Raw genomic sequence first — 11309 nt, forward strand, 5'->3', positions numbered from 1 at the left:
GATCGTAACACCAATATTCTTGAGTAATTCATCAATACGACCAGTAGGTGTAGATCTCTTTAGACATACCCCACATCATGGTTAGGACACTACCAAATATAAATGATGTGTGAAATAAAAAAAATAAACTTTAAATCTGAAATAATAAATGGATTTAATGCTAAAAAATAGTCAAATTCATTGTACGATCAGCTACATCGATGAAGACCAAAATGTCCTCTGCAAGGTTTCAATAAAAATGTAAAAAAAAAAGAAAAAAAAAAAAAAGTGTTTTAATATATGACGGTTTTTAGGAAGCTGATGCAGGTTTCTTGCCGTCCCGTGTAGTCTTCATATACAACATCATCTTTTCTTTTACAGCCTTCAAAATGTTATCTGAAAATGGAAAAAAAAAAATTAACATAAAAATTGCACTTTCAATGTACAAAGGTTTGATTATGTAATTTAACAAATTATACCCCCATTGCCTAACCTTACTCTAATTACTCTGAATTACACTATCTATTGTACAATGTAATAGGCTGTGCCAGACATTCGGAAATCCCTTTCTGACATCTTCAGAGATCGTCTTTCTTCTTCAACAAAAAGTATTTGTTAACTGGTTTCTAGTCTCAAATCAATCCAACATTAGCGGGGAACAGGTTAGACTTCAGTATGTTCAAAAAAAGTTTTTTTTTTAGTAACCATTTTTTAAAAAAAATCTGAACAATTTATTTATTCCAATTTTTAATTGCAAAATAATCAAAACAAGGGTGCAGAGACTTTTCCAAAGTCACTCGGAATCTCGTTACTTGCAAATGTATAAAGATTGAAACGATTTACCACATACGGGTAGAGTAAATTTAGTAATATGTGTTAGACGGCACAAAGCCGTTTAGGGTGTTGATCCAATTTAGAAATGTATCAATCAAGCCTATTGATTACTTCCTTCCAAATAATCCTGAACTTTGGAAAAGGATGTCTCCCATTCCCGGTTACAGGACTTTTTTTGGGCTGCACCCACTCTATGGAATTCTCTCCCTTGCACAATAAGACTCTCTTCTGGTCTACAAACTTTCAAGCGTTCTCTGAAAACCTACCTCTTCAGAGAAGCTTATAATATTCCTCAACCACCCTCTTAACCTCAGTACCTTACCCTACTACCATCCGTTACACAATTTCACACAAGACAAGTACCCCCTGACCAACATTGTTGTGTGACAGGATCATTTAACCTATGAGTCACTCTTACCTTTGTAGCCTGGCTGGGCCGAAATGCAAAATGTAGACTTAGCCTTAACCTCATGTATCAAACTCCCATTGTCCCATAGATTGTAAGCTTGCGAGCAGGGCCCTCTTACCTCTCTGTCTGTTTTACCCAGTTTGTTTATTAGTTTACTATGTTTGTCCCCAATTGTAAAGCGCTACGGAATATGTTGGCGCTATATAAGTAAATGATGATGATGATGATGGACTACAGAGATGTTGGTGTGTCTTGGGTTGATCATGGATGGTGTTTATTTAATTCTGCTTTTGATTCTTTAAAATGATGTCATATATGCAATTCAATAGGAACCCGTGAACTCACTAAAACGACTCGTGTACAGCTGGACACGTATCAACTTCGGACATACTCAGGAAAAGATGTATGTAGGAAAAAACTATTTTATTTGCCAACTCTACCGGAATGTCCAGGAAACTCCTAAATTTTGTTGAGTCCTCCCAGACTCCCGGTGGAGTAGGCCACCTTCCCGGATCCTGCTTCACTTTCTTCTGAAGAGGGTGATGCTTTGTTTACGCGACTCTATTCGAATTGCGCTAACATGACCCCATGCGCGATGATGTGGATCAAGTCTTTGCGCAGTAGGGGCGGTACGTAGTGATGCCAATCACATCATTACATACGGTGCACTGGTCCCTTGGGCCTCCACTACAAGATCTCCCACTGGTCCAAAAAGTAAGCAAGTATGATTTACGTGCAGATGTATGTTCAGACAGACATGCAAACACAAAACACAAATACAAATTAATTTAAGTACTTCTGTTGTTTTCCACTCTAAAAATCCAATAGGAATTTTCTATACTGCAATAGTCCTCATCGAAATGTCAATTGAGTAATGGCAATAGAAGGACACAACTTCGTATAATATAGCCGTGACGCTAATGATTTAAATATCAGTTTCAGCTGGAGGGTTCAAAATGCAATCAGCCAATCAGAAGCAGCTGTTTCTCTGATATTGTAGTTGTCAGGCGCATCCTCCGCCCTGACACGTGTGCAGGAGACAGACGCCTTCTCAGCAACCACATCCTGTTGCCTAGCAGCGGGACTCTATCTCCGCTCACCTGTTGGCAGTCAGCATGTCTGACCGCTAAAATCTCCCTAACCCAATCAGGATGCACCTTATGGTATATAAAGCAGCCTCTGACACATGTCTAGTGCCAGAGTACTGGTTCACTCCTGCTCAGGCATTTCCTGAACTTCTGATCTTGGTTCTGACTCGGCTTCCTGTTACTATTCTCTTGTGTTTCGTTTTGGTGCCTCGCTGCCCGGCTGGTTTGACAATTTGGCTTGACCTGACTTCTCTCTGGAAACTCCCGGTGTACTGCACCGCTCTGTTGGTTCTGACCTGGACTGCCTGACTACGCCTGTCTACTACTGTCGCTACACCGGTGACTGTCTTGGAGAACAACGACCTGCGTACCCTCTGCAGCTAAACCCAAACTCCCTTGCGGGGGTCTCTGGTGAATACCGGGGGTACGTTAGACTCCGTGCCTTCCTGTTCAGTTGCGCCAATACCGGTTAGCAGCAGGGCCGGATTTACCGCTAGGCAACCTAGGCAACCTAGCAGTCCCCAGAGGGCCCAGTCAGGACTGGCGGGGAGCGGGGTAGGCAAGGCGGAGGAGCGCTCCCCTCCGCCTGCCATCCCTCTCTGTCCGCCGACATACTAAAATATACTGCGGCCGTAAACAGACTTAAAAAAAAAAAAAATTGAGGAGGAGAGACTGCAGGGACCTGAGACTTCCTTATTGTTAAGTGCTTGTAATCTCTATTCAACGAGAGGATCGCGAGGACAATTATAGCTTCTGTGCACTAAGCTATCTCTTAACTTTGCTTACAAGAGGAACCATCGTCATTGGGAGTGATTTTCTGTCTGGACAGATTAGTTTGGTGCGCACCACCCAAAGGAACAACTGATTTCAAGAGCCGCTGGTGCGGTAATGAGGCGAGAACTATTCTTCTCTTGTCCCAGAGGCGGGTAAGCCTTTTATGCTTAAATATATAGTGGGCTATTACCGCTAGGACTGCTGAACAAGCGGTATTCCATATACCTCTTATACGGAGGAATGCTGTTTGTATTAATTGACTCACACTGAGTGTCACATTGCCAGATACAAAGTATATAATGACTGTGGAGTTATTTAAACCTCTCATTTTCTAAGGAGATCTACTGATGTTATATATATTCATACCAATACAGGATGTCATCATACTTGGTCATATGGAATGAGAAAGCTTTCCTACATATCATGATATGAAGTCAAGATCTTAGAGTCTGCTAATTGCAGTTTTTCAAGGAGCACTCATTGGTTGCTACCTATGTATTTCAAATTTCTCAAGAGGATATACTAGGATATTTGTGTATTTTTTACTTGTGTATATGTGAGATCATTATGGTCTAATATTTTATTACTATTAAACTTTAATTATATGTTTAATAAGAAGTGAATTTGCGCATTCTTCTCTTTGATATTGTGAAGGGGCAAAAGTGGCAATAAATGGGCAGTGTGTGATGACTGAGGGACAAAAGTGACAAGGGCACATCCTTGGATTTATGGTATTATTTTTGCAAACAACTTAAGTATTTCTGTCCTGACTTAAAAACTTATTAGGTTGTTTTGACCCAACTACTTAAAAAACGGGACTGCTCGGTAATTATTTAGGGGTGCCTTTTTCTGCAGCAGGGTGGCCTTGCTCTTTTCACATGTTAGGTACGCCCCCAAAGGTGCAAGCCACGCCCCCACCTCCTTTGGCGGCGTGCTTTCATATCTACTTAACTATAGAGGTATATGGTAGGCTGCAAAAATATAGTGCGATGGATTGTTTCAGGGAGGGGGCCCAAAACCAGTATCCTGCCTAGGGCCCCATGAGGTCTAAATCCGGCTCTGGTTAGCAGCCATCTCTGCAATTCCGTGACAGTAGTACAACATGTACAGAGGTAAAAGGACTGGCATAAGTATTTGCAGCACTACTATCACACCCATTGAACTGCTCTACTGTGGCCCCAAAACCTGCCCAGGGCAGGGGTTTCTAATACGTTGACGTAACCCTTTCCCTGTCACCCACAAATGATTTACACAGGGGCATACCTCACACTTAGGAGGCAATTAATGTAAAACCTACATTGCATGGCACTCGTTCCCTTACACAATGACATATGGCTCCAGAGCCGCCATCCTAGCCCTCAGTTTTAACCAAATAAAACTAAAATATAAATTGACTGCGCCCCACCAGCGTTGCACACTGGACAGTCACCCCTATCGCACAGCCCTATTTAGGGCCCTGTATGGCTCACACGTACATAATGACTGACTTACTTCCTGGACACCTGATTGATAATTAGACGCAATGGGAAAACCAAGTAAGAAAAACAAAGACAAAAGTGCAAAATTAGATAAAAAGTACAAAGTTCAAGTTCCCTCACACATACTCAAACACAGCAAACCCTTTCCAAATTTATATGGGAAGGCCGCAAACCTAGAGTACGGATGCAAATTATTTTTAAACACCAAAAGGCAGGGGGCCTGGGACTACCAAATCTACTAAAATATTACCAGGCAACACACCTGGCCCAATTATTATTTGGCTTTCACCTCCCCACCAAAGGGTTTGGACCCATATTGAATCAGACATACTACAACTATACTCCCCGTATTCCCTACTCTGAGTACCGACCCAACACAGGACCAGACACCTGGCTCAAACTCCCACAGCACGATTTTCCACATTAATTTGGGATCAGGAACCCTGGACCTATGATTTACGTTCCAAATGCTCATTGCCCCATTGGAGCTTACAGTCTAAATTCCCTGACACAGACAGAGAGACTAGGGTCAATTTTTGATAGCAGCCAATTAACCTGCCAGTATATTTTTGGAGTGTGGGAGGAAACCAGAGCACCCGGAGGAAACCCACGCAATAAGGCCATGGTCGGGAATTGAACTCACTGTGAGGCAGAAGTGCTAACCACTGAGCCACCATGCTGCCTGTGCTCACATAACTTACTTTCGCTGGGACCTAGCCCCTGTGAGATATTTCCCTACATTCTCGGAGCTACACACATTATAAGACCTACCACACAAAATCTTTTATCAATATCTTCAGATCAAACATTTCTTTCATTCCCTGCAGACTCCATTTCCACAAGGTCAATGCTCTGCTCTGGAGTCTCTGTGTTGCGATTCTCCCACAACAAAAGGCCTAACATCTACCTTGTATTAATTGATTAATATCTACAATCTAAGATCCTCATGAGTTGGCATGGGAGCGAGACATGGGGGAGATCCTGACTTCTAAAGAATGGACGAAAATTAGATCTAATTTAGATAAATCATCAATTTCAGTCAGAGGGAAACTAAATTCCTTCAATCTCCACTATAGATGGCATTTAGTTCCCTTGCTTTTGCATCCTATATTTCCAAATTCCACAGACTGATGCTGGCGGGGATGTGGCTGTCGTGGTACCCTGCTGCATGTTTGGTGGAGCTGTCCAAAAATACAACCCTATTGGCAGCAAATTCACAGGTTTATTGAATCTGTTGCGCAGGTTATAATGCCTGACTCCCCGCTATATTCTCTTCTCCCCAGGCCTCTTCCTGATGCTTACACGAAAACTAATCAAACATATCTTGTATGCAGCTAAATGCTTAATAGCAGCACATTTGAAAAACACTTTCCTCTCCCTCGCTCCCTGCCACTGTAAATAAAATCTGTTCAGTTCAGCAAATGGAAAGCATTTCAGCTACCCTTAGCTATACGCAGTGAACATCCAAAACACATGGACTCCTTGGTCAAAACATTATGAAGCTGAACCTCCATTAACAACTATCGTCTGATTTAGTGACTTACACTCCATCCTCTCAGACATGCACACCTATTCACCTATTCACATCGCAGTTGAATATTGTTCGATTACCTCCTTATTCTTATTTATATAACTAGCACATATCATCATCATCATCACCATTTATTTACATAGCGCCACTGATTCCGCAGCGCTGTACAGAGAACTCATTCACATCAGTCCCTGCCCCATTGGAGCTTACAGTCTAAATTACCTAACATACACACACATATAGACCGAGAGAGAGGGACAGACTAACGTCAATTTTGATAGCAGCCATTTAACCTACTAGTATGTTTTTGGAGTGTGGGAGGAAACCGGAGCACCCGGAGGAAACCCACGCAAACACTGGGAGTACATACAAACTCCTCATAGATAAGGCCATGGTCAGGAATTGAACTCATGACCCCAGCGCCGTGAGGCAGAAGTGCTAACCACTGAGTCACCGTGCTGCCCAACACATAATACCCCTTTCCACCTACCACACCTCTCCTTACCCTCTCTATCCTCGCTCGTCTTCCTTAGTCATCATATTGACAACATTTCTAGTTGTCTATAATAATTCTAATTCTTTGTTGTAAGACATTACCTTCAATTGCATATAATGTACTGTATGCAAATTGTTAACTTGTGAAAACCAATAAAATAATTAAAAAAAAAACCAACAAAACATTTCTATGATGCACCTTCAAATCTGCTGCTTCAGGTAACTGCCTAGTTTGCCTATATAGTAGTACAGGTCTACACTAAATGGAATCTGTTTTTTCGCTGTACGTGAGCTTGGCTTTTACACATGTAGTAGTGAATGTTCCTATAAGCATAACACTGAGGTTTATGGGTCAGTACTGTCAAAGTCGAATAATTGGATGAAAGAAAGTATATTGATTAATATCGTTCTACCATGCGATTGCGATCAGTACGCCACGTGTCATGGCACAATCGCACGATAAATAACGCACGCATACACTCGCACTTACACATTCTCTTGTATATAGTTTATTTTTATAATAGTTCCAATCCACAGTCGTTTATGAACAGATGTTGTTGAGTTTATAGTTAAACATAATAAGATTATATGTACACGTTAGTGAGATCTAAGGTTCAGGATACAGGAAACATATGTCTGGTATCATTCTAATCCCCTATTTATCTGCAGACGTCCGGTTCAATCGACGGAAGGGTCGCACCTTGCGTATGCTAGATATGAATTATAGGGAATAAATGATCAGAATGGTATTGTGTGTGTAATGCTAATAGACCAGTTTGAACTAGTTTTTGGCGGGAAGATTAGTATGCATCTTCTGGAGAGCTGACACCCACCCTTGGATGGCATCGCTTGAACTGGCCAATGGACCTTCCTGAAGCCTGAACTTATGGAAACATGCCAAATCATCTGTATTGTTTTCACTGTATCACTGACTGTATATAAGCAGGGGCTCTGAGACCAGCAGGCAGTCTCTTTGACCACAGACTTCAGGATTGAATGACTGTAAGCTGCATCCAGGGCACAGCGTATGTATCAGATTTGTGCTTTGGAACCACACAAATCGCATAGGCAATGAATACTGGGAAACGATAAAATAACTTTAATAGTACAGTAAGGAGAATTAAGTAGCCTCTAACTGCCCTTGAATAAAACATTAAAACTTCAAATCTCGCAATTGTATTTTTGTCATATCTTTCCCAAGTGTCCCTCTTTTAGGTTTCCATTATTAACTTCTCCAGATATACCCCTTCAATAGCTTTGAAATGTGTCTTCCAGACCCTAAATGCATTCCTCCCTGCACACCCAATGTATGCAAACCAAGTTCCCAATTTGACCCTCCCCTCAGTCTGTATTGGTCATGTCTGAGCAATAGGCCACACCCGCTTTGCCTTCACAAGGAAACCAGAACTAATGTGTAAGAGAATTACAGCATAATTATATTAAAACTGTTTTTGTTCGAATTTGTGGTGTTTGTGGCCTTCCATAGTTGGTTGTGTGTGGTTTTTAAAAATAAATAAATCTTTTTTCATGTAACATAAAATAACATTGCAAAAATAGATGATTTATATTAATACATTAACATCGGTACATTTAAAACTTATTAACATACCATTTTTAACATATGTCAATGTTGCTTTATTGATATTTTTAAAAGTCTAAAGGACGGAAAAAAGTCCACTTTTGAAACTATACAACATTATTTTTACAAAGAAGTTATCATAACTGCAAGTTTAATTTTTATTGTATTTTGTGAATTTGTTGCCGCAAAGAAGAATTTGTTAATAAAATTAGGACACAATAAGCCACACCCATGATCCACCCAAACCCCATCTGGATTTGCCAACCATACCCACATTTTAGAGAAGACACACCCATTTTTTGATAGGACATGTCCCTTCCACAGTCAGAGAATCACCCAAAAAATCAGGACCATTGGGAGGTATGGAATGGTAAATCAGAAGTGTAATAGAGCATGCCAATTAATTATCCACTCCCCCAATAACTTCACCAACCAGAAATTAGTAGAACTATGTGTGTCCCTTACACTAGACCCCTTTGGTACGTTGGGTACCTACACCTACCGGTGCTTCAACTGACACTTCTCCCAGGTCAACTGCTGAGAGACCTTTGAATGTGAACATCACACAATAAAAGCTGCACAACATCACTTTTATATGTATTCCTAATAGGTCTTCCATACCAACTGCAGAGGACTATCCGTTATACCAGCTTACCACCCTGTCTGTCAAATACAGGCATAGGACCTCTACTGAAGCAGTGTCAGTAAACTGTCAGCTGACTAGCTGGGGTTCTATATGCAAATGAGCCTTGGATTTAAAGAAAAACACCACTTTTAAAAAATGCACTTTGTTTAAAGCATCTCCCACAACATTGTGGTTACCCCTAATGTATAAATTAGTGACGGGTAAACCTATAGGAACATTACTCACATTTTTCGACGTCAAAGCCATCCCCTGTGATCATCAATAGCTCCATCTCCTTGATTTGGATGTCCAGCTCACATAGCCTGTCCAGGTGGCTCGGTCGGGGTTTGAAGTCTCCCCGGAGAGGTGTAGAGAAGAACCGTAAGGGGTCATACAAGATCTCAGCCAAACCTGGTGGCCAAGGTGAGATCTGCTCTGCTTGTACCTTCGGCTCAGGCATACTTTTCGAAGGGATCCCAAGTTTCTTCCAGATGTTAAAATGATTGTCCGGAAATGTGGAAACGCTCTTGTCGTATAGGGAAGGAAAGTAGACTGGAGTGGACTTGTCCATCGTTTCTACTTGCGCTCACGTTGACGTTATTCCTCTGCTGTCAATGGCGGCCAGTAACACTGTGCTGAGGACCAGCAGTGGAAGCAGGAGATGACACCATGTGATGCCATGAGCACATGGTCAAGGTTCATATCTACATGTAATCACTGTACAGAGTATTATTCTGAACCCTACCACCAAATCCGAGCATTTTAAAGGAATACTATAACGAAGATATACTTGTAAAGTAATGACACTGTAAAATATGTTTTTAGCGGTACCCCCTTATATCTCTAAGGGGAGTTCAAAGGTTATAGCGCAATAATTCCATACAAGCATTGTAGCATCAAATCATGATAGTGTGGCCCCTGTTGGCTATTGGAGACTTAGGATGTCCTTTTACCTTAGCATCTGCAGTTATAATAATAATAAAAATAAATTGTTAATCCACAGGCTTATATGTCAAGTGTTCCCCTTTTATATTGTAAGCTCTTGTGGGCAGGCCATCTTTACATTCTTTTTTATGTTGTTTTATGTTATTTTTATCTGATTTTCTGAATGTGAAAAGCTGCGTAATATGTTGGCACTTTATAAAATAAAAAATATTATTAATAGTCTTTTAATCTTATTAATCAGTTTCCATTGTTCATACCTGCAAATGACACTATCCTCAAAATTATTAATAATTTATATATTTATGTGTTTATGTCATGAAAATAATGATAACAGCTATGAGGACATTTTATGTAAAGGCGCAAATGCTGTTTTTATTTTCTTTAAAGGAATGAATATCTCTGCTTTGAGTTTCATTCGTTGACATTGTAGATTTTTTTGCCGCAGAATAAAAAGATGGTCACATTTATTTGTGCCAATGTCGGCAATTGTGAGCAAATTTACTGAAATACAACGTATACAATTTCCTACTAGACCCTATAGCGCGACGTATGGCAATTTAAATCTGATGACCTATATAAATTGTACTGATCACCCAAAAGTGCGATAGTGCAATTAAAAAATAAGTGATAAACCGTAAATAATCAAAATATAATACATTGTAAAAAGAGCCAATCACAATTCAAATGGGGCCAAAACCGCTGCTGTAAGGGGCTGTGCGGACCACCCAATCAACAAAGTCATACAATAATAATGGGAAATATAGCGCAGAACATGGCCCAATTAGCTTGTGATATAAACCAACACAGTGAGCAAATAATAAAATATATAATATATAATGGTTTTATTAAAACATATAAATGACCATGTAAACGATACAAATTCAATAACTGAGCAAAGCAAAGGTATTTATTGTGGTGTTTTTACATAAATAGCTGTTTTGGACCTATAGAATAACTATAAACATCATCATCACCATTTATTTATATAGCGCCACTGATTCCTCAGCGCTGTACAGAGAGCTCACTCACATCAGTCCCTGCCCCATTGGGGCTTACAGTCTAAATTCCCTAACATACACATAGAGAGAGAGAGACTAGGGTCAAATTTGACAGCAGCCAATTAACCTACTAGTATGTTTTTTTTGGATTGTGGTAGAAAACCCACCCAAACACGGGGAGAACATACAAACTCCACACAGATAAGGCCATTGTTGGGAATTGAACTCATGACCCCAGTGCTGTGAGGCAGAAGTACTAACCACTTAGCCCCCGAGCTGCCCCATTATATGATCCATAAGTTTAAAAGTCTCTATAATGACACTCAGGGACTGATTAAATTCGGCCACGTTATGCTAGGAATAACGCGGCGCTAATCGCATTACCGCTAATACGGTCATTTTAACCAGGATTTTTGCTCGCAGCCAGCCTGACGCGTTTCATTATCCAAACAATAATTTAATCACAGGAAAGTGTCCAGCTCTCAGTTCTACAGACAGCAGTAAGCTGGATACTTTCTTCTGAGCATCATATATTTTATTACATTATATATTTTATTATTTGCTCACTATGTTG

At 40.4% G+C, this 11309-nt stretch overlaps 1 protein-coding gene across 1 annotated transcript; it reads right to left on the minus strand.

Moving 5' to 3' along the window:
- Positions 1–201: 201 nt before the first annotated feature.
- Positions 202–9371, minus strand: C10H11orf91 (chromosome 10 C11orf91 homolog). Its single transcript, XM_075187482.1, has 2 exons — positions 9039–9371; positions 202–375 (listed from the first exon to the last, which is right to left on the minus strand). The coding sequence occupies exons 1-2, from the start codon at positions 9361–9363 to the stop codon at positions 290–292; spliced, it is 411 nt and encodes a 136-aa protein (XP_075043583.1). The 5' UTR covers positions 9364–9371; the 3' UTR covers positions 202–289.
- Positions 9372–11309: the final 1938 nt, after the last annotated feature.

This window comes from Mixophyes fleayi, chromosome 10 (genome assembly GCF_038048845.1).
Source record: "Mixophyes fleayi isolate aMixFle1 chromosome 10, aMixFle1.hap1, whole genome shotgun sequence".
Taxonomy (NCBI): Eukaryota; Metazoa; Chordata; class Amphibia; order Anura; family Limnodynastidae; genus Mixophyes; species Mixophyes fleayi.